The sequence below is a fragment of the Pongo pygmaeus genome, chromosome 12 (genome assembly GCF_028885625.2).
Source record: "Pongo pygmaeus isolate AG05252 chromosome 12, NHGRI_mPonPyg2-v2.0_pri, whole genome shotgun sequence".
Classification (NCBI taxonomy): Eukaryota; Metazoa; Chordata; class Mammalia; order Primates; family Hominidae; genus Pongo; species Pongo pygmaeus.
This window is the reverse complement of record NC_072385.2, coordinates 87,155,530-87,182,072: the sequence shown is the minus strand read 5'-3', so window position 1 is coordinate 87,182,072 and position 26,543 is coordinate 87,155,530. Positions and strand designations below refer to the sequence as shown.

Genomic DNA, 26,543 nt, shown 5'->3' with positions numbered 1-26,543 from the left:
GAGGATTCTGGGCATTGTGGTGGGAAGAAGCATAACAGAACAGCAGGGCAGCACCAGTGTTAAAGAATGACCATCATTTTATCTCCTTACCAGTGACTTCTAAGAAGATGGTTCAGACAGGGAGAAGAATACAGGCCAAAATTAGGGATTGAGTCAGTATGGACTCCTGTATTGACGATCCACCTGAAATTTGGAACAAATCACAGATTTGATTTGGAGCCTTCTCACCTTCCTCTCCTCTTAACATTTGCCTCTCTCCTAAACTTTTTTTTTTGAGAGAGTCTTGCTCTGGCGCCCAGCCTGGAGTGCAGTGGCACCATCTCAGCTCATTGCAACCTCTGCCTCCCGTTTCAAGTGATTCTCCTAACTCAGCCTCCCAAGTAGCTGGGATTACAGGCACCCGCCACCACATCTGGCTAATTTTTGTATTTTTAGTGGAGACGGGGTTTCACCATGTTGGCCAGGCTGGTCTCAAACTCCTGACCTCAACTGATCCTCCCACCTCGGCCTCCCAAAGTGCTGGGATTACAGGTATAAGCCACTGTACCTGGCCTATCCTAAAATTCTTTATTTCCAGTGTAGCCAGGGGAAGGCCTAGGAACGCTGACCCTTAGGCAACAACGTAGATGTATATTGCTGGTTGCCTCCTCGGCATGCATTCCCCCAAACTTGTCACTCACTGTGCAGAAACCATAGAACCTGGGTAGCTGTGAAACCCCAGCCCCTGCGGGGCAGGGCTGATAGGCCCAATTAGGATAGTCCCAACTCCTTGCCACAGTGATGGTTTTAGGGATGGACAGTAGCCCAGGCCTAAGGCAACAGTCACCTGACAGTTTACTACCCCCCATGACTGGTTCAGGGATGAACTAAGTTGAACTAATCAGACAAAGTTCAAGACTTTGTTCAATAAGTGGGTCAAGAGAAGCTCTCTTTCCTTCTGGAAAACATGGTATATGGATGGTGATGCCTGGACTTGGTGCAACCATTTTGCTTCCAGGAAAGAAGGTATGCTGAGTAGAAAGCTGACCCATAGAGAAGAAGAAAAACTGAGAGATGTGCAGAAAAAAAAAAAAAAAAGAGTTCTGATCAATTCATGCCTGAAGCTTGGACTACTTCTGGATTTTTCCATAACAGAAGTCCATACACTTCCCTCATTGCTGAAGCTGGTTCAAGTTGAATTTTCTATGACTTGCAACCTAAAACATCCTAGCCACAACACCAAATGATCCCTTGGAGTCCATTTTTCCATTTCCTAAGCAGACATGAGGGAACACACAAAATGATGCAAATGAATGTGTTTTAGAACATACTGTCCTCTAGAGTTCTAATCTCAGCTTGATTTAGACAGTCAGTTGCGTGGTTAGGAAACAATCGGAGATGGAAAGGCTTAAAAAGCGAGGAAGAAGTCCAAAGAAGAAGTGGGAAGATAACAACAGAGGACATTAAAAAGAAAAAAAAAAGAAAGTAGATGAAATCATAATGTAGATGCCTCAGAGTTATCGTAAAACCTTGTTCTCTCTCACATCCTCTGTCATCCCCATATCCCCACACTGCTACCAAGCCCTGTGGATTCCGTCATCCAAATCTCCCTGAAACCCACTGCCTCCTCTTCATGTTCACTGCCATGCTTGGGTCAGACTGTTGTGATCTGTCTCCTCCTGGCTCTTTCTGCCTTCACCCTTATCCTTTCCAAATCCATTTTCTATGAGTCCCAGAGTGACCTTCCCAAATGACAGGTCCAAGCTTGTCATTTTTTTACTCAAAAACTTTTGATACTTTGTCAACGTGGAATATGGCAAATGCATTAGCTTTGAAGAGAGATGATTTTGAAACCTAGCTCTGCCACTTACCAGCTGTGTGATTTGGGGCAAGCTTCTTAATCTCATCATCTAATCTGAACTATAGATATAATATTGTAATAGGATTCCTTTGGTTACCAGTTACAGAAAACTAACCCCTACTCACTGGGCAAAAAAAAGGGGAAGATTTATTAACTCAAATGACCAGTCAGAGAACAGTTGTGCAACAGGATCTCGGGGGTGATGCAAATCAGTAACTCACAGATGGCCTGTTTCCTCTCTGCCCTTTGTGATGGGGGAGTAGTGGTGGTGGTGGTGGTGGTGGTGTTCTCTCTCTCTCTTTGCTTCTCTCTGCACTTTAGCTACATTTCCTTGGACTGGCTACTTTGTGAATGGCTGAAACATAAATGACCTACAGCTTCCAGGCTCACATCGCCCAGTTCAGTTAGCAAAAGAGGAGAAACTCCTACCGTGAATCCCAAATTCAAAATTCTCAGGAAAGGCTTGGTGGCTCACGCCTATAATCCCAGCTTCTTGGGAGGCTGAGGTGAGAGAATTGCTTGAGCCTGGGAGGTTGAGGCTATAGTGAGCCAAGACTGCACCACTGCATTCCAGCCTGGGCAACAGAGTGAGACTCTGTCTCAAAAAAAAAAAAAAAATTCAGGAAAGAGTTCTAATTGTCCCATCTTGAATCAGGTGTCCACCTAGGGCTCAATAGGTACCAGGGGCAGGATGTATAAGAAGATGGCAGCTTCCATTTAAACCACATGATTACAGAGATTACATTATAAAAACATTTAGCAGAAGTGAATGGTGCTGTTCTGGATAGACAAACCAATACATACTCTCTACAAAGTTTACAAGGTTGTTTGGGGATGAAATAAGATGTCCTATATCAATGAGCACCAAATACCCAGGACCATAACTGGATACAGTATACAGCAGATGCTCTAGAAATTTGTGTTTATTCCCTTCATTACATCCTCTCTCCCAGAACCACTGCTTGCCTAGACAGTGCCTTCATCTTTTGCTACATAGACCAAGGTTCCCCTCTGAGTGGATGCACCCCTATGGGCACAGGGTTTGACAAACAGAAGTCACATTTGTGATAAGAAAAAAGTGCCCTTCTTACAATGAACACAGCATTGAGCTGGGGCCATGCCTTTGTAGTAAGCGTGTGGGTCAGATTTCTTCCTCAGTGGCCCCATTGGCCCTGGCCTTCGGCCTTTGTACAGTGGAGACTGCCCAACCCATGCCAGACCCTGCATTCTTCTTCATATGGCTTTCAGAAGCTCATGGACTGCCTGCATTATATGGTTCCCAATTAAATACAAACCAGTTCCCCAGCACCACTAATCATGCACTCTGTCCACCTTACATGCCTCACCATTCCCAGGAAGTTGTGTGCTGTTCCTTCTTGCTTTGATGCAGGGCTCTTGGCCTTTCCCAGGCATTCTTACCTTACTCCCATTAGACTCTTAAGCCTCAGGTCAGTGACATCACTTCCACAAATCCTTCCTCAGCACACCTGGAGCTATGTACTAATTGCCTCCTCTGCGCCTCCAGAAGCCTATTCTCTATTCTCTAGCACAGCATTGCTCACACTATAGAGTGCTTGCCTGTTTGCTAATAAGTTCCTTGAATGCTTTAGCTAGAAGTGACTGTGGCTTTCCAGCTCTTTGTCCCCAGCCCAGGAATAAAATCTGGCATCTAGCAGACCTCAATAAATGCTTGTTAATTGAAATATGGAATGCATTAAGTAGGGGAGGAAGGAGGGAGTACAGGAAAAAGAGTAAGAGAAGGCTAATTAGCAATTTCACTGTTCTCAGCCAGGTGCAGTGACCTGTAAGCCCAGAACTTTGGGAGGCTGAGGCATGCGGATCACTTTGAACTCAAGAGTTCGAGACTAGCCTGGGCAACATGGCGAAACCCCGCTCTGCAAAAAAATACAAAAATTAGCCGGGCATGATGGCACATGCCTGTAATCCTAGCTACTTGGAGGCTGAGGCTGGAGAATCACTTGAACCAGGGAGGCAGAGGTTGCAGTGAACCAAGATCATGCCTTTGCACGCCAGCCTGAACGACAGAGCAAGACCCTGTCTCAAAAAAAAAAAAAAAAAAGAAAAGAAAAAGAAATTTCACTGTTCTCTTCACAGACCTGTGTCTGTTTCAACATTTGCACAAATAAAAGGAGAGAAGCAAGCAGACAGCCTATGGGACATTCAGAAACAAAGTGCTTTCTATCTCCAATCCCTGAAATTTGAGAGCTTTTTCTGTAACCCTTTTTTTTTGTTTTTTTTTTAACCACTTGGACATTATCTTCTTTGCTCATGGGAAAGTGAGGTTTCTGTTGAGGTCTGATTGGTGCTTCCAGCTAAGGCATTCATGGGCTGACAGGGGGGCATTCTGGATAGCCCCCCTCCCCATCCCACATACACACCAAGTGGGATCAGCCCCAGAGCTCTAAGTATTCCTGGCAGTCAGTTTTGGCAACTCTGTGGGCCAAAAGAATGAGGTCACTGTCACCAATGAAGTCACCACTGCATGATTCATCGGACATCAGTTCCCCACTGGGAGTGCTATGACATTCCCAGAGCTTCTCCTACTCTTAGTTCACATTTATAGATGAGAAAACGGAGGCCCTGAGAAGGGAAGTGACATGCTCAAGGTAACACTGCTAACCAGGGTCAGAGCTAGGACCAAACTCAGCTCTCCTGGCTGAGTGCTCTCCTTCTCAAGCTCCTGGATAGACCCTCCTTTCAGGACACGAGTCCCTGCAAATGCTGCCTGAACAAATGGTCCTGAAAGCCAAGAATGGGGCAGGCCCTGCTCTCTTTCTCTCTAAGAGCAACTAGCAGAGGCCGGTCTTGAACCAGGAACTGACCTTAAGGCACTGTTCTGCCTTCCTCAACCTGTTATTCAGTCCATACAAAATATCTTCCAGATTCATTGCATCTAAAGCAGCTAGCAATGCGCATATCTACTCGCAGACACGCAGGGCCAAAGGGTGGGTCCTGGGGAGAGGCTCAATGAGAATCTGCAAGGAACTTACAGTGATTTCCGAAGCCTTCCTGGGAGAGTGGAAATCAGATTCGGAGTTTGAGAGTTCAGGCCTCCCGGATAGTGAGGAATGGGAATACAACAGTGAGCATTTCCCCAAGTGTGCTCCAAGTCCTTGAGTACTGGGAGCAGCTGGAAGCCTTTGGGACGACCGCTTCACCTTTTTAGGTCTCAGTTTTCTTCCCCACAACCTAAGGGGGATGGTCCAGTTGACCTCCGCGCTGCCTCTCAATGCTGCATTTTTCTAACGCTGTAAATCGATGAAAGGAAGCGATTACCTCTAGTCAGCAAGTTGAGGGGAGGGGTGCGGTGTCAGCGCGGAGTGCACCCCCGCCCCAGTGCCCAATGTTCAATGCTGCATTCTTGGCCAGTGAACAGGATCTGGCCAGATGGGTGTGTTCAGGCATCGCCAGGCAGAGGGGCAGGGGTTGCCGCCTCGAGCACAGGCCAAGTTTCAGAGCACTAGGGTGTATCAGTTCTCCGGGATTACAACGGAATACCTTTGAGGGACACTGGGGACCGAAAGGGGACCTCGGAGAATGTGGCCTCCAGGGGGAGCCCAGGTACATTTGCCGGGTCCAGAGCCGACGGGGTATCCCTTTTCTGGCTGGTGTGTGTGTGGGGGGGCGTGCTTCAGTGGTTCAACACGCTGTATCTCCCTTAGTCACCGGTTTCATAGTAAATGATTAAAGCTTGTGCTACGGAAGGCGTGGGGTGGTGGTGGGGGGGCCACGCAATAAGCCAGGGTCCCTGCTTTCCAGCTCAAGGACCGCCACCACCCCACGCGCCTTAAATTTTTTTTTTTTTTTTTTTTTTTTTTTTTTTTACCCTTTTGGTCTCTCTTCCTTGATTTCTAGTTCCGTTGTGCACTTAGAGGCCGAGAGGATGGCTTTAGCCTTCCGGGTGGAGGTGAAATATACATGTATAATTTGGCATGACTATTGCGTCATCGTGGAAGTCGTCGTGGTTCCCCGAAAGGCCTCCACGTCTTCTCCCAGCATCGGGGCCTTTGGACGCTTCCGGGCGCTGCGGGCACTTGCGCGAGGAGCCCTCGGCTCCCCAGGCGGCTCCCCTCCTCCCCTCCGCGGTCCTCGGCTCCTCCTCCTCCTGCGCGCCCCTCCGCGCGGCCCTCGCAGGGAGTGGGGCTCGGGTGCGCCGGCAGGGCCGCGCTCGGGGAGGCGCCTGGGCCCGCCCTCCTCCGGGGCGCCGCGGGAGGGGCCCGGGCTGGCGCGGGGCGGGGAGAGCCGCCTGGCCCCTCCCCTCCGCCGCCCTCCCCAAAGTTGCCGTCTCCCCCGGGGCCGGCCGGTCTTATGATCCGGCGGATCCTCTTGGGGAGGCCGGGCCGGGGAGAGGGCGCGGGTGCCGAGTGGCGGGGGCAGCGGGCGGGCGCGGCGACCGGGGCCGGGGCGGGGATCCGGGCGGCGACCGCGGCGGCGGCAGCGCCCCGGGCCCGCCGCCCCCTCCCCTCCGGCGAGGGGAGCCGCTGCATGGGGCCGGGGGGGCGGCCCTGCGGCGCGGAGCGGCGGCGACGGCGGCGGACCCCCCAGGCGGGCTGGGGCTGAGCCCGGGGCCGGGGCGGGGGCTCCGGGGGGACCATGCCCGGAGGCCGGCCGGCAGCAGCATGGCTCACGGGCCCGGCGCGCTGATGCTCAAGTGCGTGGTGGTCGGCGACGGGGCGGTGGGCAAGACGTGCCTACTCATGAGCTATGCCAACGACGCCTTCCCGGAGGAGTACGTGCCCACCGTCTTCGACCACTACGCAGGTAAGCCTCGGAACTGCTGACTAAGGGGCCGCTCCCCGGGCCGGGAACTTTGGAGCAACTTTGGCGGAGCCCCCTTGCCGCTTCCCCAGAGCGCGCTCCTCTCCCCTCCCCCGCCGCGCCCTCTGCCAGGCGGCCGGCCCCACCCCCGAAGCTTCGCTCCTGGCAACCCCTAGCCCGCTGATCCACCCCCTTTCCCACCCGCCCCCCACGCGGCTCCTGCTCCCCGCACTTCCTACCCCTCGGCGCCCTGGGCCGTCCTCCTTGACCTTCCCACATCCCCTTTCCTACTGCCCCAAGGCCCCGGGGGAAACATTCGAGGGGACCGGGCGAGACGTGGCTACGAGACTTGGGAGAAGGGGGTGGACGGCTGGGGACCACATCACACCCTGGCCCCTTGCCGGTTCACAGTGAGCTGGGCGCACGGGAAAAGGGGGTGACATCTCGCGGGGAGCGCCCCCACGCCTCTAGCTGGGTTGGGAGAGGAGGGTCCGGGTGGGGAGCGAAATTGCCCCAGAGCCCAGGTCATTGTGAGCTTCTCTCCCCGCCCCCACTTCTGTCCTTGCAGTCAGCGTCACCGTGGGGGGCAAGCAGTACCTCCTAGGACTCTATGACACGGCCGGACAGGTGAGTGTCTTGGCCTCTGGCCGACGCCCCCCTCCTGTTCCCCAGTTCTTTGTGGCTGCGAATGGCCTTTGAAAACCGAGGTGTCTAGGTGGGAGGGTGTGTCTGCGAGGGACTCCCCCTGGATTAGGTCTTTATTTCTTGTAACAAGTCAGCAAATTAGGAAAACAGACAAAACAAACAGACCCGGATCAGCCCACCCATGTGAACCCCTGGGCTGTGAAAGTTTTTGCCTGTGTGGGTCGTTCTGTGTGGCGCCTGGTGTGTGGGTCCCAACTCCTGTTGCAAAGTGGCAGCGGCCAATCATGAAGCGCCCTTATTTTTAGTTGCAGATGACCAGGTCTCCCCCCCCACAGCCTCTGTCTGGTCCCTCATTGGTGAGTGGTCTGCCTGCCCAAGGAGCCTGATTGGTGGGAAATGGCATCATCTAATATGATGGGAAGGCATTTGGTCCTGGTTATGTTTATTACAACATCATTGCACTCTGGGACTCCAGTCCCTGAAAACGTAATTTGTGGTGTTACCGAAGGACCACAGGGAAAAAAGAAAAGAAACAACAACCATCTAGCCACTCCCTGAGGTGGGGAGGAAAGGTTAGGAGTTCAGAGTGAATCTTGGAGGAGGAGGGGTTCCCCCCGGCCCTACTTCAGAAGGGCCAGGTGACTTTGTCTGGGTTTTCTTTGGGAGAGATTAATTGTGCAGAAAGAAGATGCACACTTTGCCCTGAAGCCTCTGGCCAGGGTTTGCACATCAGAGGTGGCCAGGCTGTGATTCTAAAGGACTAAGGTCTTCTCTCTGTCTCCCTGTCCCAGCTTCAGCCTCTTCCCAAACCCACTTTTGCTCTGGGGATAAGTTGTGTGTGATGAATTTTGTAGAATCCAGCACTATGATTAGAGTTGAAGACTCTGGCAGAAGTTTCCACATGTCATACAGACTTACGTCCTTGAGAACACAGGAGCAGCTGAAAGTCTTAGAGAATGACTTTGGGGAAAGTCCAGTAGTAGAATTTCCTTATCTGCAAAATGGGGTTTAAAAAAATAAGATGATCCCCTTGTGCAGATATTGTATGGCAAATGTTTAGCATTGAACCTGGCACACACTAGGTGCTCAATAAAGGGAGTGATGTACTTTGAAGCTTGTCTAGATTTGGATTTCAGAACTGTGATTAGAGTTTGGGTTGGATTCTGAAACATGCCTTATTGAGGGGGAGTGCCTTGATGTGACCTCTGGTTTCTAAACTGTTAGAGGAACGTCTGAAGATAGAGAACTGCCGGCAGTTCAAGGTACCTGAGGCCACCCCCTTTCACCAAAATGACCCAGGTCAGTACAGCCAGTTCTCAGCTCTCCTGGGCCCCCTTTGGTTGCCTGCCCTGTAGTTGTTATTCCTTCTACCTTCATCGGAGGATGTGGACGGCAAGGGGCAGAGCTTGCTCAATCAACTAAGACTGACTTTTAAGTCGTATTATTGATAAACAAGAGTTTGACCTTATTGGTTGAAAAGAGGAAGGTTTTAAAAAATCACCTCTAATTTGAACTTCTCACTACCTTCCTTTCTCTTATCTCCTTTACTTGTGACCATGATAATTTTTGACCACACTCCCTATTCAACAGGATGTGTGTAGTCAGAGCTGTTCTGAGCACATTTAAACCCTACTAGTATTTACTGAGTTTTTTCCTAGATATCCGGCCAGGGGCAGCCACATGCAAATATTACTTTATTTAGTCTATAAAACAACCCCATGAGATAGGTGGTATTCCATCTTTGCGGTGAGGAAACAGGCTCAGAGAAGCTAGGTTGCTTGCCTGAGGTCACACAGCTACTGAGGGATGTTGCTAGGATTGGGACAGGGGTCTGAGTCTGCTCCAGTTTGAAGTAGTTATACACACAGGACACCATGGGAATGCTGAGATGCCACGGGGTTGATTGGATTGTTTGCACGTCCATAGATGTGGTACCTGTAATCTTCACAGCCATTCTCTGAGTGGGTGTTGGATGGCACCTCTACAGAGGAGAGAACTTAGATCCAGAGTCACTTGAAGTTGACCCCACTTACAAAACCAGGGCTTTCCATGTATTGCCATAATTACTTTTTCTAGTGGAGGATCATAAGATATAGACCAAGCATGATGAACATATTAGTAAGGCTCAAATACTACTGTTTTCACCCAGTGGTGGGACACCTACTCGGTTGGCCTAGATGTGTGTTAGGCCCCATTGGTGTTTTTCCCAGTGTCTAGACTTTTATTTTTGCATCAAAGCTAGTAATATTTCATCTCCCAGCATTTGAGGGTTTATTACTAATAAGCAACTTAGCAATGATGAGACCAAATGGCAAGTGCCTGCTGTGTACCTGGTACTATGTCCAGGTACTTTTGCACCTGGGGAGTGCAAAGGAATGAATTTAAAATGGGGATCTACCACAGCTGATGTCAGCAAAGGGAGAAATGTCTGTCTCAGGTCTCTGTTCATGTGTTATGTAGGAGCTTTCTACGTTGTACTTGGTCATTAAGACCTCAGGCTTCTAGGAATCCATATCAGATTTGTCTTACAATAATAACAATGATAAATAAATGTGTAAATAAAAAGTAAATAAAAACATTAAGGGTTTATATATATATGTATCCATATACACATATACATATATATATACAAATCCTTAAGCCTAGTGGGCAGCAGAAAAACGTCCATGGGCTTTGGAACAAAACAGGCCTGGGCTCAGATCTCCACCTTAGCTAGTCATGTGATTCTAGCTAAATTATTTACCTTTGTGATCTAGTAAAAACGTGGATAATTAGAATCTGCATTGCAAGGTCATAGGCTGGCTTAAACTCTTTAACATATTTAAAAGCAGCTGACACTTTGTGCATAGTGGGTGAGTGACAAATAGTACAGGAAATTATTATATTCCACTATGGGAAGTTTTGTGGGGAGAAAGGTTCACAGAGTGGAAGAGAACAGTATATTGTGCCTGGAGTTGATAGAAATTCCACTAGAATGCCAGATCCTAGAACCTTTTCAAGCAAGGTTGAACAACCAAGGTGTGCAACAGTCTTGCGCATTGTAATTCCCATAGTCGCCATTGTGGGATCCATGGTTCCAAGCCCAGTGCTCCCTGCCGTAAATGCCCTGTTGTATCAGATGGTTTTCTGTCTTAAGCAGAGCCCATATCCCCATTGATAGAAGAGAAATAGCTTAGAGTTCCATGTAGAATTTGACAAACAAGTAGGGTATGTAGGCTTCAGTTGGTTCTACTTTCAGAGAGTTAAGATGGAATGAGGCAGCTCATGGCACTACAGGTCAGTTGCCTTCTCTCCAAAATGTTCACTCATGCATGTGGGCACTCATTGTATTTGAATAACAGCAACAGTGCCTCCCTCAGTTTGGAACCTCTAGTCCACTTGCTCACTCACGGTCCCTGCCTTAACCCCAGTCAAGTTCAAAGCCATAGGCATCATTTGTCCAATTGACGTATTAGGGAATCTACCAGTCAAAGGGTGATTGTTGTAGATGACCTTTGGCCTTCTAGAGCAGGCTGCTTTCCACTTGACCTCTGCCGCTATTAGCAGACAAAGAGAGAGAATGGGAGAGAGAGTGTATTGGACTTCAGTCCCCATCATGTGCACTGCCTGGGGACATCCCAGCACACTCAGAGCATCACTGCCAAAGGGAAGGCTTCCCCTCTGTTGGCCAAGCCAATGGGTGGTCCAGGAGCAGCTGTGACATTTTGACTGCCAAGCATTTTGGAGTGGAAGTTGACCGAGGCATCTTCCTTCTCACTGGGGGCCTTGCGTGTGTTTTGGGGGTGAGGGGTTGGCTTCCTGCCTGGGCCTCTGTGGAGCTTCTCCTTTCTTGCCCAGCCTTCAGGACTTCAGTGTAGGCTCTGCAGCAACCCCATTGTCTGCTCAAGGAGGGACTGGAGAGATGGGATTTTCCCTCCTACTACTGCACTGTTTGGAGCGATGGGAAGTGGAAAGAGCTCTCCCTCTCTGTCCAGACAGGCCAGTGGGGAGCTGCCTGGCAAGCTGCTCTCTAGCTGTGGGCTCCAGGCTGATCTCTTAATCCTTGGCAGGAAGGCAGAACTTGATACCCTGGAGAGGGAAGGACTGAAGCCCAGTTTATTCAGGTCCCAGAATATCCACACTCAGGAGGATGTGTGTTGGGGGTGAATTTGGGATCCCTAGAGTTCCAGATTTAGCCACTGTCTCAGAGTGTGGAAGTCCATTTGTGTGCTTTGGGATGTATTGTTTCTATGTCTGTTAACTTAAACACACAAGTTCAGGGAAGCATCCATGACAGCTATAAATATCTTTTACTCTGGTGTCCCTTGGTGTTGCTTTTTCAATGACAAGTGAGATTTGTTTTACACTTGATATAACCCAGCAGCTGTGGCTGCCCTGCATGCCCTCTGGGTGCCCACAAGGCACTTCCCCTACAGAAGGGAATCTCCACCGGAGGCAGGCTTGGCATGCCCCACCTTCTGCATTTTAGCAGAAGGACCTGGCATGATGAGAAAGGGGAAGGAGAAAGGGCCATGGGATCGCCACTCACCAGGCTCCTCCTACCTCCAGGCAAGTCATCCTCACAACACTCTTCAAAGTAGACTTCTCCCAGATGAGGAAATTGGGAACAAGTGGGCTTATGGGAACCAGACAGAGATGTGATTAGGAAAAAGGTTTTCTACTTTGGAGAAGGCCTGTAGGGAACATTAGCAGGGTTTAGGAAATGCCACTCACAACATCAGACTCTGGGTCCTTGTAGCCCCGTGTTCCATCCTTGCTCAGCCCGGTGAGCAGAGCCTGGGAGGAGCCCCAGGGTTCCTTCCAGGCATCAGTTGCAACAGGTGAAATGCTGGCACTGAGCATCCTGGTTTCCCTTAGTAACCTACTGTAGATTTGTCATCTGTGCATTTTGCTAACCTTTTTAGAAGCTATTTATATCTCTAGCCTGCACCGCATCACACGGGAATGCTGGTTTCCTCCTCTGCGTTGGGAAGGTGGATAGCCTTTGTTGACTCCAAAGCCTTTGCTGTGTTCTCTCCAAAGTCTGAATGCCCTGTGTTCCCCTCCTTGGGACTCTGATGTGGGTTTGGGTTATGCCAGCTTAGACTGTGGGCTGGCAGGCAGGGACTTTAGGGTGGGGGCAGTCCCCACCAGCTCTGGTTGGTCTCCAATTGTGCCTCATAATCGGGCACATAATCTGTGCCCCATCCCCGTCCTGGACCTTTGGTCTGTTTGGCTTCTCCACTTCCATCATGATTCTCCTGAGGTTCGGTGACATTCCCACGCTTTGAACGAAAGCTTCCCCGCAGGTATCTCAGGCATGAGTGTTACAGGTGTGCTGAGATGCCAAGCTCTCATCTCTGAGGGGCCGGGGGAGTGACATCCTAAGGGGGTTGAGCATGTATTGTCAGTTGCTGTGGGTGCTGTGATGTGAAAAAGGTGGGAAGCATTGCTTTAAGCCCCTCAGAGTCAGAGGCCCCATGGAGAATTGGGCTTTTGCGGTTTTGTTGTGCAATTTGGGGTTTCAAGAGATGAGATCTAATGGTATGAAAACAAAGCCAACAAAGCAGCTCTCCACGGGGGTGTCGGTTTCCAGAAAGGGCACATGTGTTGGCAGCTGTGGGTGCTACAGAGGCCTCAGACACAACAGCAATGCTTCAGAGGAGAGGGACGCAGTTACAAAGAAACAAGACGGAAGACCATGTGTGGCTCTTAAAAATTAAAATTCCTGACTCTCAGCTGAATTTCCTTTCTCTCTGAGAGGCTTGGCTTTGCCCTAATTTGGCACACTTGGGTCAGAGAGCAGCTTTCCTTGCCCTCAGCAATTTGCCATTCCTCTTTTAGTTTCTGACCACAGCTGCTTTGCATGTACGGAGGCCAGGCTGTCTGAACTCTCAGGGGTCCCCCGGCTCCCTGGGTAGAACCTTCTCCAGCCCAGTGCCTGCCAGGACCTCCTGGATGCGTTCTTGCTCTCTTCAAGAACAGTGTCTTTCTCTACCATGTTGCAGTGCTCAGCCCGGTGCCTGGTACCTTGTAGGCATGCAAGAAATAAATCTTAAAATAAGGCGATTCTTGGCCAGGCAGGGTGGCATGTTCTTGTCTGTAATCTCAGTACTTTGGGAGGTCAAGGCGGGAGGATCATTTGAGGTTAGGAGTTCCAGACCAGCCTGGACAACACAGCAAGACCCCCACTTCTACTAAAATTTTTTTTTTAATTAGCCAGATATGGTAGTGCATGCCTCTGTAGTCCCAGCTGCTCAGGAGGCTGAGGTGGGAGGATCACTTGAGTGCAGGAATTCAAAGCTGCAGTGAGCTATAATACAAGGTTTCATTGCACTCTAGCCTAGGCAATAGAGCGAGACCATGTTTATGTAAAAAAAAAAAAAAAAAAAAAAAAGAATTGATTCTCATTTGACTGTCAGCTTGTTTCTGCTAAAATGTTAACCAAGGACTAAAGTCATAGCTGCTAAATAATAGCATCAGCACAACCCCTTTCCCAGGAAAGCTTCACTAATACAGTAGAAGTCTCTAAGGTTCAAAGGAGAAACAGGCACGTAGGTATGGGGCAGGCCACCAGTTTTGTCTTTACATGGGCCTAGGGGCCTTAGTGATCACCAATGGGGCTGTCTGTCCCCCAACACTCTCTCTCAGACTCCGGCCTTTGCATGTTTCCTGAGACCTCTTGCTCCCGGATCCCCTGAGGAGGAGACAGGTTGGCAGTGGAAAGAGTGTGGGTTTTGGAGCCTCCAGATGAACTTCGAATCCTAGCTCTACCTCTTTGTAGCTATGAGACATCGGCCAGCCGGCTCACTTCTGTGAGCCTCTCTTCCTTCTGTGTGAAGTGTGGAGATAATCTGTACCCTGCAGCATAGCTGTAAGGATTAGAAATGATGTATGTCATTACCCTGTAGGGCTTGGTGCTGAGAGTGCGGGCCCAGGCCAGCTTTGGGGGCTCCACACTGGCTCAGTTCGGTTGGTGTTGATTCAATGCCTGGTGTGTGTTCCCACCTTCCACAGGAGAAGGTGGGGGATCGGGCCACAGAAAGGTCCACTACACAACTGGGCAAGTTCATTGTGTGAAACTGAGTGCTGCAGGGTCCCACACAGGAAGAGGTGACAGGGAGGAGCTTTTTGGAAGATCTAGGCTTGCAGGAAGAGATGGAGGCCAGCAGAGTACTGGTCGCCATGTGGACCCCCACACTGGACTGCCAGGGCCCAACTTCAGCTCTGCCACTTCCCAGCAAGGGGCTTAACCTTCGGAAACCTGTTTCCTTATCTGTAAAATGGAGATTATGATAGTACCTCCTTGTGGGGTTGTTAGATATGTCGGAGCTTCCCAGCTCCCAGATAAGGGATTTCCTCAGCCCTCAGGGCAGCTGGGTAGGGCCTGGGACAAGCCGGGGCTCAGGTTGTCCTAGCTTGAGCAGTCTCACCTCAGGCATGCAGCAGTGGCTCCTCTACCCCACCCAATGTGTGCTGAACACATCATCTCATTTTCTCTGTGTGCCATGAAGTGAAGATTTGGGAAGCATTGACCTAAATGAGTTCCAGCAGGCAGAGGGGTATGGAGAGCTCATATTCTGAGTGGGAAGAGCAGTGTAGGGAGGAACGGCAGAGGGGGTGACCCCAAAGCGTCTTTTTATGGAACCCAGATCCCTGCTATCAGTGTCAACATGTGGAGCAGGGTTGATAACTAAATTATGGAGTTTTTCACCTGGTGACTGACAACTTGGTAATTAAAGAGATATTAATCTGGTGCTGTGTTGCTTGTTGATTTTAATAGAAAGAAAAGAATGTGGGGGAAGGGGTCTTTATTGCTGTCTCTGTTCCTTTTTGAGTGAATGGTGAGAGCACTGAAGCAGCCGCCTCTCCAGATCCCTAGATTTTCCTACTCTACTCAGGCTCAGGGTAGACTGAGGGGCTTAAAAGTGGCAGGCTCATCATCATATGACATTTTTACAGCACATAAAGCATGTTGCACCTGGTACCGCCTTGAGTTCCCTCACCTGCTCTGTGAGTAAAGGAAGCCAGTGGTGGCTGTCTCATTTTGCAGGTTTGGGGAGGTTAAATGACTCGTTCCAGGCCACACAGTTGGTAAAAGGCAAAGCCAAGATCACCAGGCAGGCTGTCGGACTTTAAGCCCTGGGTTCTTGATGTTAAGTTACTCTCCCTAATCATCTGGCCCATGTTAAATGCCTCTTTTATCACATGCACTCCATTGTTCAGCGTTTCATGTAAAAGGTACATTCCAAGCATATCGCTTTTCTAGATAGAAGAGTTGGTGGAACATTGTGTATAGATGGAACACGTAGGGACTGCAGCTAAAACAGCTCCTACAAAAACTTCTGCCCCATGTGACGTTACGGGTGTTTTGTCAATTTGTCCCTAAACCACCATGCTTCCTCAAAAAGGCACAGGCCTGAAGTGGCGCTGATGGCCCCATTGCTGAAGTATGTGTGGAAGAAGCTCATGCCATTTGCCTAAAGTTGTGGCCCCTTCCCAGAAGAGAGGGACAGGGAAATGCTGTTTGGGGGGCTGCCAGGCAGGCCAGCTTTAGCCTGCAAATGACAGGTGTCATTTCTGTCCCATGGAGGCTAACTCAGGCCTTTCCTTTCTCCCTTCAAGGATTTTCTTATTCAGGGGAAGCCTACCTCTTCAAATCTGTTTGTCCCTCTTTCATCTGAATATTCTCTAAATATGGCGCAAAACTTCCTCTGCCACCTGCTGTTCATATTGTTTGCCCTCTTGGGCCATCCCCATTGCCACCACCTCTGTATGGGCTCCCAAATCCTGCCTGGCTGCTTCCTGTGGTGGCTGGCAAGCCTAGAAGAGAACATTCATCCAGTCAGTCAACATACATTTCCTGAGCACCAGATCTGGGCCAGGGGCAGGTGTTAGAAGATCCGTCAGGCACAGGCCTGGCCCCCAGAGGCACAGTGTTTTGAAGGGTAGGTCAACCATGAGTGATGGGAGGGCAGTGGGGCCTATTTACTGGGGGCACAGAGGAGGAAGGCTTATCCTTCCAAGGAGGTGAAATGCTAGTAAGAGTTAAGTTGAGTAAGGTTGTTTCCACGAAAGTTGTTTTTTAGCTGGAGAAACTGATCAGTTTGGATTCTTACATGTACTAGATGCTCAGTGAGGCCTTGAATAGGTGGCACTGGTTCTCAAAGTGTGATCCTCAAACCAACATGGATTTCCTGGGAACTTGTTAGACATCCAAATTCTTAGGCTCTACCCCAAATCCTCTGAATGAAAAACTAAGAAATTTCTTTCATAAAAGCCCTTCAGGTGATTCTGATGCAGGCTAAAATGTCAGAGCCACTGAATTAATGACTGTGCACTTCTGTACCTGCTCTTTGCAACCCATTTCTTCCCCCTGCCCCCTGCCCTCCCTACCACATCCACCCCTGTCTTCCATACACACTGTCCCTGAAGTGCAGAGAACATGAGTTATTTTATTCTTTTTTTTATTTTTTCAATTTTTAAAACAATGTTGTGGGTGTATAGTAGGTGTAAACATTTGTGGGGCACATGAGATGTTTTGATACAGGCATGCAATGTGAAATAAGCACATCATGGAGAATAGCGTATCCATCCCCTCAAGCAGTTATCCTTTGTGCTACAAACAATCCAATTACAGTCTTTGAGTTATTTTTAAATGTACAGTTGCGTTGTTATTGACTATAGTCGCCCTGTTGTGCCATCAAATAGTGTCATGTTTTTTCTAACTTTTTTTTTTTTTGAGACAGAGTCTTGCTCTATCGCCCAGACTGGAGTGCAGTGGCACGGTCTTGGCTCACTCAGCCTCCACCTCCTGGTTTCAAGCAATTCTCCTGCCTCAGCCTCCCAAGTAGCTGGGACTACAGGTGCCCGCCACCATGCCCAGCTAATTTTGGTATTATTAGTAGAGACAGGGTTTCACCATATTGGCCAAGCTGGTCCCAAACTTCTGACCTTGTGATCCACCCACTTCAGCCTTCCAAAGTGCTGGGATTACAGGCGTGAGCCACCGTGCCTGGCCCTAACTATTTTTTTGTACCCATTAACCATCCCTACCTCCCGCCAAGCCCCCAGCTACACATCCCAGCCGCTGGTACCCATCCTTCTACTCCCTATGTCCATGAGTTCAATTGTTTTGATTTTTAAGATCCTACAAATAAGTGAGAATACATGATGTTTGTCTTTCTGTTGCTGACTTATTTTACTTAAAGATCTCCAGTTCTATCCATGCTGTTGCAAATGGCAGGATCTCATTGTGTGTGTGTGTGTTTTTTAATTTATAAATTTTTAAACCCCCAGCCCCACAAAACACACCCCCATACACCCTCATTTCTAGTTCTTTACACATGGTTGAGATTGTCTGTAGTTACTGGAATGAATTGAATGATTCAGCCATGGGTGCTCCCTATCCAGTTCACCTGGTGGAGAAGGGCCGCAGTGCTATCAGGAGAAAAAAAATGGAAGCAGAATTTTGTGGGGTACCTTGGCTCCATTAGTGTGCTATGTGGCCTAGGGCTGTGCGCCCAGTAGGCTCTGCAGGTATTTCTTGATGAGGCCTAAACACCAAGCTATTTCTCTCCCGCATATTAAGGGGCTCAATAGACAGGATGCCTGGACAGGGCTCTGTTCATTGTGGCTGAGGTTAGCACTCCTCTGGGTGGTGACAGACCCTGTCCCTGAGAAGGATGGCAGCTTGGTTTGTGCTAAATTAGTTCCAAAGCATCAGATGGGCAATGACATCCTTTCTGTGTTAACATTCCCCAGGCGGGTCACAAGGAGTGGCTGAAGGGAGAGGAAGGGCTGTGTTACTCAAACACCCATCTTGCCAGTAATTACTTCTTTCCTGGCTGACCTCTGCTTTCTGTGCAAGTGTCCTCCCCTCCCTTTATTCTCCTGCCCCCGCTCTTTTACATTTTTTCTTTCTTTCTTTCTTTTTTTTCAAATTTGTTCCAATCTAGAAAACCCATTCTCTTTCAAATGGCATAATGGTTGGGATTATAAATGAGTTGGCTCAAAGTGTGCCCCCTCTAGGAGCTGCCACTGAGAGAGCATTTAATTTTGAGCATCCAGTTCAATTAAAATTCCATTTAATCCAGCTTACTTTTCACAGAGTTGTCTTCCCCAGTGAGCTGATTACCCGAAGGTGTTCCAGCAGCCTCCTTGGCCCTGGAGGAATGGGGAAGGGACTGGACACGAGGAGGGACAGAGCAGGCAGATGGGGGCTCTGCTTCCTTCGGACAGGGACTTCGTCCAACAGGCGAGAGCTTTGGATATTCATCCACTGCGGAAAGTGAGAAGTCCAGCTGAGGCTGAGGCACCCCATGACCTCCTCACCTCTGACTCCGGCCCTCTAGTGGTCGAGTCCCTCCTTAGAATTTCCACTAAGTGAATTGTCTCCAGGCTGCACTCTAGCATTTGGTTTTATTCATGTGTAAATCTTTGCTCCCCATGCAGATTGTAAACTCTTCCCCTTCCTGTCCCTGCAGGACTGCACGTAGCACGTAGCACTTTGCACAAATGTTGGGGGCCCCAGTAGGAACTAGGTGTGTGTTAAATTTAGGGGAGTCTGGTGGTAAGATTATTATGGAAAGAACCTTTCTCATCACTTTATAACATCTCCATATTGGCTTTCCTATCAGCTCATTTGAGAGGAAATTCTGACCTGTCTGGACATTATTGAGTGGCTTTAAAGCAGGTTATAGGTGGCGATTTGAATACATTGACCATTTAAGCAAAGTGGGATTCATTTCCGGACTCACAGAGCTCATTAGCAGACAGGCTGCCAGGTCTGTTTGGATGAAATACTGGCTATGGGCATGTACTGTTCTCCAGCAAGTCTAGACCTGTAGGAGTCCTTCACTGAGCTTTATGTCAAGTGTGCTTCCAGAGTGGCCTGTGGCCCTCTGTGATAAGTCGGGAGGAGGGGGACATGGTGAGGATGCTGACCTGCTCACTTGTGTCTTGACCGGGAGACCCGGAATGCCTCCTGTTGTCTGAACAAGGTAGTATGGAAGTATCAGCATCTAGGCAAGCTGGTGTTAAGAAGAAAGTAATTACTCAGAGAAATTGCTGGTGTGTCAAACTGCTTGATATGTAAGTTTCCTCCTCTTTCCTTTGTTTTATTTTTTGAGACATAATTCAGAGAACACTTTAATCACCCCAGAACGAAACCCCATACCCACCGACAGTCACTCCCCACCATTCCTCCTTCCCCGTCTCCTGGCAACCACTAATCTGTCTTTCTGTTTCTATGGATTTACCTATTCTGGACATTTCATATTAATGGAATCCTGCAATGTTTGCCCTTTGTGTCTGGCTTCTTTCACTTAGCATAACATTTTCTAAGGTTCATCCATGTTGTAGAAGGTATCAACGTTCCATTCCTTTTTATGGCTCTGTGATCCTTCTCTTTCCATTTTATTCCTGCCCCCGCTCTTTTTCAGTCGTTCTTCCATGGCCATTCTTTCCCAGGCTCTGGGGACTATTTTCAGGGTTTCACGGTAAAAAGTGAAGTTCTGCTAGTTGTGCACTTGTGGTGCTGGCTTCGCCCCTGGTTCAGGTAGAGGCGAGGGCTGACCTCTTCTCTACCCTTCTGATATTCTTTTTCTTAAAAAAAAAAATTTTTTTTTTTGTGCCTTTTAATGCTTGGATCTGGACCTTCCAGTGTTCTTGTTTTCTCTGTGCCTCTGTTCATATACTCTCCCACCCCAACCACACCCTAATAGCTTTATTTATCAAACATATAAGTATCCATTAGACATAAAAGTGAGGTGAGGAACACCTCATTGCTGGCTTCGAATTTGGCTCCCTGGGCCTGTTAAGTCAGTTCCACTTATTTTTTTGCCTTTTAGCTTCTAAATTTTGTTGCTGTTATTTCTTTTCCTATTTCTTTTGTCCTTGTGGCTTTATGTTTTTTAAAATAATTACTGTACATGTTAGAGGATTTTGGAGAGGTCAAAGATAAATTTATGCATGTGTTCATTTGTCTGGGACTTAACTGAAGTCTTCTCTTTTTTTATAGTTAGAAACATAAATATGAAGAACAAAGTTGTAGTGGTGGATATTCTGTTCAGGGCGAGGCTCCTGATGAATTCATAAAGAAGTTGCTTGGCATACAGGCTTTGGAGCAAAACAAGTTGGATTTCTGGGAGGAGATTTCTGTTTCATCCGGGTCCTGGGGCCACGTGATCACGTTTTCCTTCCATACGAGAGCATGGCTTTCTAGTGGCCAGGATCTGTTGTGTCCACTAGCTCCAGCATCTGCTATCTTACTGCTGGACAGAGGTAGATGGACACTAATATTCTCATTATGCAATTTCTACTTTGCTAGACTCTGTGTAGAGTCTGTATAGACCATGACTTTTCAGTTAACATATTTTTCAGATAGGCCAAAACATACTCTATTAGATTATAGCTTTCTTTAGTTACATTGCAGTCACCTTGATTAGATTTGGGTGTTTTCAAGTGTCTCAGTCATCTGAATATAAACCATATTACAGATGACTAATAACTATTACAAATTGATTTTCATTAACTTAATTTTCAAAATGTAGCCCTCTCTCAAATGAGTAGCGTGTCCTACTATAGACCCCATAAACACACACACACACACACACACACACACAAAACCTGTATATAGATATATATATCTCTAATATATTAGGTATATATATGTATATACAGGTATGCGTGTGTGCGTGCACATTTATATGTGTATGTGTATGTATATATGTGCACATATATATATGTGTGTGTATATATATGTGTATATACGTACATATGTATATATACCTTTGATACAGGTATCAAAGACATTGGCCAGGCAGGAAAGAGTACGTCCAGCTCTGGGGATGGTGGGGGAGGGTCTGGACAGTTTTCCTAAGTGAGTAGCTGGTGTGTGTGTATGGTTTGGGGTGGGAAGGGGGCCCAGGCAAGACAGAGTATTCCAGGCCAAGAAAAGAGCACAGAAAGAGTCATGTGGGAGAAGCTGGGGTAGATGGGGAGGTGTGGGAGCAGCCTATGTTCATTTTGGCTACAGAGTAGTCGTTCATCGGAGAAGCCATTAAATCTAAGGTGGGAAGAGAGGTTTGATGACTGCATGGCCAGCCTTGAACTCTGAGCTACATAGTTTGGACTTCTAAAGGGCACAGTCTTCTGAAGATGGGTGCCTTGAGAGAGAGATTAACAGAGAACATCCAGTAATACCTATTTTTCCACATAGCCTTTTCTATTTGTCAAGGGCAGATGTATTCTCTCCACTCTGAATCCCTGTGGCACTTAGCATCAATGGCTGTTGGCTCTTGTATTCATCTGTGCCTACATTGGAGGCTACCTTGGACCCGTTTATCCCATTTAGCCCTAACAATGACATTAAGAGGTAGGTCATACTGTCTACCCCTCTCTCTGCACCCCATTTTTTTAGTGGATGAGGAAATAGGGTCAGAGACAGGGAAATGACTTGAACAAGATTACATACATGGCCAGTGAGAGGCCACCCTGGACATCGGGCCAGGCCCTCTGACTCCAGATCTGCATTCCGCTGTTCTCGTGACATACCCTTGCTGCCAGTGTCTCACTGGTTGCTTAACTAAGCCAGTGGCTCTTTGAAGGGAGACTTACACGATTTGATTTTCCAGGCAGCACATAACACAGGCCCAAGCGATGGAGCACAGGCTCTGACAAGACTCACTTACCGGCAGCACAGGGTGGGGATAAGAACAGGGACCTAGCCGGTTCCTATGCAATTTCACCAGACTGTAGGGTCCATACCTCTAAGTCCGAAACTCCCTCACCCCCACTGCTGCCAGCCCAACTGCTCCAGTGATAGTTTTCCACCACTTCACCGAGAGCCTGGGCTCAGCTGCTGCCCTCACTGCCCTGGAGAAAGAGAGGAATGACACCGCCTGTCCCATTGCTGACTCTAAGGCTTTTATGAGAATACACAAAAGAGAGTAGCTACTTGAAACCACTGGAATGACAGTTTATCTGGTGATTTTCCTATAAAGTTCTATTGTTGCTAGTTTCCTCCTCTATCTGTACTGTTGCTTCTCTTTGATTTTGTCTCACTGGCTCTTGCTTTGCTTCAGAAATGGCACGCCTCCCTAGCCAGGTCCTTTAGAGTAGGATATCAAGAAGTTGAGCAGCTAGATTGTCTGAATTTCTTGGAACACAGAGAATGCTAGTGTAGGCATGTGTGCATTATTGTACAGGGAGCCACTGAAAGCTGCCTGCTGTGTGCAAAGCGGGCCGAGAGGACTCCGTGGCCACATCAAAGCCTGTGTGCATTTGACTCTTCTCCCTTCCCAGCCTTTGATTTTTTTTGAAAAACATATTTGAGATATATCAGTTTAGCTATTTTCTCAGTATTTTAATAAAATACCTGACTTTAGTCCTTGCCTGCCATGTAAACCTACGCACTTATTTAAACCAGCAAAATTTCTCAGTGTGTTTGTGCTGAAGTTAATTTCACATTCAGTTCTCATTTTCTGCCTATTTATTACTCTGCCCCAAATCTGCTGAAACTGAATGGAAAAGGAACACTATTCGGTGGACATGGTTATAAATTAGCAGCCAGCACATGTGTTAAGTGCCTTTCATACCTTAGCTCATTTCTTTTCCCAGCATTTAAGAGGAGGCTCCATTAGTAGTCCATTTTATAGATAAAAGAAACAGAAAAGGTAATAACTTGCCCAGGGCCATGCAGCTAGGAAGCCTAACTCAGAGACTCAGGAGGTCTGTGTCTGAAACCCCATGATCGACTACCTGGTTGAAACAAAGAGGGGTTGTGTGGGAGAGGGTCCTACACTTGTGGTTAGGAGAATTGCATTCCTGCTTCACTCCTACCCGCCTCTCCATGTGACTCTGGACGGGTGGTGAGCTTCTTTGATCCTATTTCCTCATCAGTGAGGTGGCAGCTGACCTATCTCCTAGGCTGATAGTGAAGAGCCAGTGGGTAGCCTGGGTTGCTGTGAAAGCATGAGCAGGCACTCTTCTGGGCTGTAAAGTTACATAGGCTGTAGTAATGTGGTGAGGCTATTTGTTTTGTGATAGGCCAGGAAGAGCCCCCACAGGGAACCGTCTGTAGTGTAAAAGGGCCAGAGCTGGTGGGAAGAAGATAAAGGGAAGTAATACAGAACAGGCAGGGGAAGGGAGGGCATCAAACCCATGCAAGGAGGATAAGCTGTGCTCAGTGGTGATGGATGCATATTGCGAAGAGTTGATGTCAACACATCAACTCTTGGCCTCCAGGGACTTCTTGCAGGGTAATTCTGCAAGAATTTTCTGAATTTTCAAAGAAATCTAGGTGAGTGTGTATGTGTGCATACACATGTATGTGTGTGTGGGTACCTGCAAGGCAAGATCCTACCTTTGCACACTTGTGGACCTGTGTGTATTTCTTTCCTCTTTTTTTCTCTTTTTCTTAATAGAGACAGGGTCTCCCTATGTTGCCCAGGCTGGTCTCAAACTCCTGGGCTCAAGGGATCCTCCTGCCTTGGCTTCCCAAAGTGCTAGGATTATAGGCGTGAGCTACCACGCCCGGCCCCAGTGTGTATTTTTTTTTAAATTGAGGCGAAATTTACACAACATAAATTTAACCATTTTTAAGTATATAATCAGGCTGGATGCGGTAGCTCATGCCTATAATCCTAGCACTTTGGGAGGCCAAGGCAGGAGGATTGCTTGAGCTTAGGAGTTCAAGACCAGCCTAGGCAACACAGTGAGACCCCCATCTCTACAAAAAATAAAAAATTGGCCAGATGTGGTGGCACGTACCTGTAGTCCCAGCTGCTTGGAAGACTGAGGCAGGAAGATTGCTTAAGCCCAGGAGTTTGACTCTGTAGTGAGCCACGATCGCACCACTACACACCAGCCTGGGAGACAGAGTGAGATCCTGTCTCCTGTCTCTAAAAGAAAAATTAAAAAATAAAGTATACAATCCAGTGGCATTTAATACATTCACAGTGTTGTACAACCACCAGCTCTGCCAGCTCCAAAACATTTTCATCTCCTCCTCAGAAATTGTGTGTGTTTTTGAAAGGGCCTGTTCTGTGCAAGCGTGTCTGTGAGGGCATCCTGATTTCGCCTGCTGGGAAGCCATCCTCGTCCTCAGATGGCAGATTGCACTGTATGCGTTTGTTTGGCCAGCAGAGTGGGGCTCAAGTATTCACATTCCACATGGGTTTGTTGGTCATGGCTTAACTCCTCTGTGCACTCTGGCTGCCTCATCTGGACAGAGGAAAGCAGCACTGCAGCCTTCATCTGAGCGTAGTTACCGGGGTCTTCTCTTTGCTGCTTGGCTGCTTGTTGCCTTTGTCTGTTAAAAGGATGTGTGTAAGTATGTATGTCAACGGGGGACTTCAGCCTCTGTAGGCCAAGTGTTGAAAAGGGTGAGAGGGCTGCTCTGGTAGAAGTGTCAGACCTGGGATGTCTGTACGCCTCCCTCTCCATAGCTAGTCCTGGAGATAAGTAAGAGCGGGTTCTGGGACTGAGCTGTCGCATAGACCCTGGTGGTGATAACAGAAAACACAGCAAGGGCCTGTGTAGAGGGAGCCCTGAATAATCTCCATGAGCTGCAGAGATAGGGCCAGTGAGTGGCAAATCCTTTTATACTGTGGGGGAGAGGAGGTGGGGAGCAGCTGCAGAAGGAGAAGGTGGGGCAGGAGGACAAGCCAGTGAATACTTTGCTCTGATTGGACAACCCAGGTCATGTGCCCACCAAAAACCAGTGACTTAGTGGGAGGGGCAGGAGTGGGAAATGAAACTCAATGATTGGCTTAATCCAAGCAGGGACTCTCTATATAGCCAAGTATGGGGCCAGGGTCCCCAGGGGCTTGTGTGTGAGTGGAGGAGGGGTGGTAGGTCCTGAACTGAATCAGAGTTTTGGAAAGAAGGAGGAAGTAGGAGAAGAATGCTGGATAGACAGTCAACTGTATTCTCCATACCTAGATTAAGACAAATGTCAAGACAATGCAGAAAAAGTTGTGGTGAAAAGCAGCAGCAGGAACTAAAATGCTTAAAGCATCACTCAGTCTGAGGCTCTCGTATTAAGAGTTCACATTATTCAGGGAGGTAGGTTGGACCCATTGGTGTGCCACAGAAAAATGGCCCTGCTCACAGGAGGCAATTTGATATCTGGCCGAAAGTGACGTCAGCAGCCTGAGAAATTAACCTGTTACTGGAGAGAATTCAGGTATTTGATCCACTTTCTCAAGCTTTGTAGCTGGTGAAGGAGGTGCAGCTAGCACTGTGCAAGCTACTTGCACAATGACTGCAGCTGACTTTTCTCACTTCACCTTCCCATGAGCCACCGTCATTGATTCAGCAGGAACGTAATAAGCTGCTACCATGAGCCAGGCCTTGAGCAATAGTCCCCTGCCCTCAGGGAGTCCTGATGCAGAAGGGGAAGATGCAGATCAGAAAAGAGGCAATTGTATTACAGTATAAACAAACAGGATGACAGGAGAAGCTCGTGGTGCCACAGAAGTGTGGAGCATGGCGACGCTTAAGCTGAATTGGGAATTCAGAGAAGATCTGCTGGATGAAGTGATTTCCAGACTCAAACCTAGAAGACGAGTGGGAGCTCCCAGGTGAAGAAATACAGAGAGAGAGAAGAAACGGAAACTCGCTGGGCAGGTGACTGCTTTAGTGTGTGTGTTTGTGTTAGGGGTTGATCCTGAGAACTTTCAGGTTTCTGCCTTGTGCACCCTGATTGAGTGGTGATATCTTTTAGTGAGATGATGAACACAGGAGGAGTTGCAGTTTTGATTGGGAAGAAATGAATTTAGTTCAGAAATGTTGAATTTGAGATGGTTCTGGTTCAGCTAAAAGGAGGTACATAGTAATAAGCTAGTTCTGGAACTCAGAGGCAGAGACCTCCTCTGACCACCTGCTTGACATCTCAAGCTTAACACGTCCCAAACTGTCCTCTTGAGTTCTCTCCCTATGGTGCTTCTCTACCCTACCCTCAGTCTTCCTCGTCCCTCTAAAAGATGCCGTATCATCTAGATATATCCAGAATATATCTAGAATCCACCATTTCTCTAGCTGTCAACTGCCATCCCTTAGTCTAAGCTTCCATCTTCTCTCAGCTGAATTACTATAATAACCTCTCCCCTTATAAGCCTGCCTGCCTAATTCATTCTCCTCAAAGTAGACTGGTTTATCTTTTTCAAATTTTGTGACTTTTTTGTGGGGGCGGGGGGCTCACCTTTTAATGACTTTCCATTGCAGGTGGGCCCTGGTGGTCCAAGCTGACTCCTTCTCCAGCCCCACCTGTCACCCTGGCTTTTCCCTGTGGTCT

The 26,543-nt window shown here is 48.2% G+C and overlaps 2 protein-coding genes across 9 annotated transcripts in view; one reads left to right on the top strand and one right to left on the bottom strand.

Annotated features, from left to right (window-relative positions):
* ATP6V1E2 (ATPase H+ transporting V1 subunit E2) overlaps positions 1 to 5,841 on the bottom strand; it is a 30,212-nt gene extending 24,371 nt beyond the window's left edge. The window contains exons 1-3 of one of the 2 annotated variants that reach the window (XM_054473168.1): positions 5,688 to 5,841; positions 4,852 to 5,109; positions 91 to 183 (exon numbers count right to left, since the gene is read on the bottom strand). The gene's annotated coding sequence lies outside the window, so the exon portion shown is untranslated. Of the gene's footprint in view, positions 1 to 90; positions 184 to 4,851; positions 5,183 to 5,687 lie in introns of those variants that run through there. The other variant, XM_054473189.2, reaches the window with a different exon arrangement.
* The window catches only part of RHOQ (ras homolog family member Q), a 57,634-nt gene that overhangs the window by 14,769 nt on the left and 16,322 nt on the right, over positions 1 to 26,543 (top strand). For 3 of the 7 annotated variants that reach the window (XR_010123257.1, XR_010123258.1, XR_010123256.1), the window contains exons 1-3: positions 5,794 to 6,622; positions 7,188 to 7,246; positions 25,683 to 25,876. The exons of 1 other annotated variant lie outside the window; for it this stretch is intronic. Coding sequence is in view for 2 of the 6 variants with exons in the window: in XM_063649415.1 (XP_063505485.1) it covers positions 5,794 to 6,622 (829 nt within the window). In the remaining 4 variants the exon portion in view is untranslated. Of the gene's footprint in view, positions 1 to 5,793; positions 6,623 to 7,187; positions 7,247 to 8,488; positions 8,564 to 25,682; positions 25,877 to 26,543 lie in introns of those variants that run through there. 3 more of the 7 variants (XR_010123259.1, XM_054473120.2, XM_063649415.1) reach the window with 3 other exon arrangements.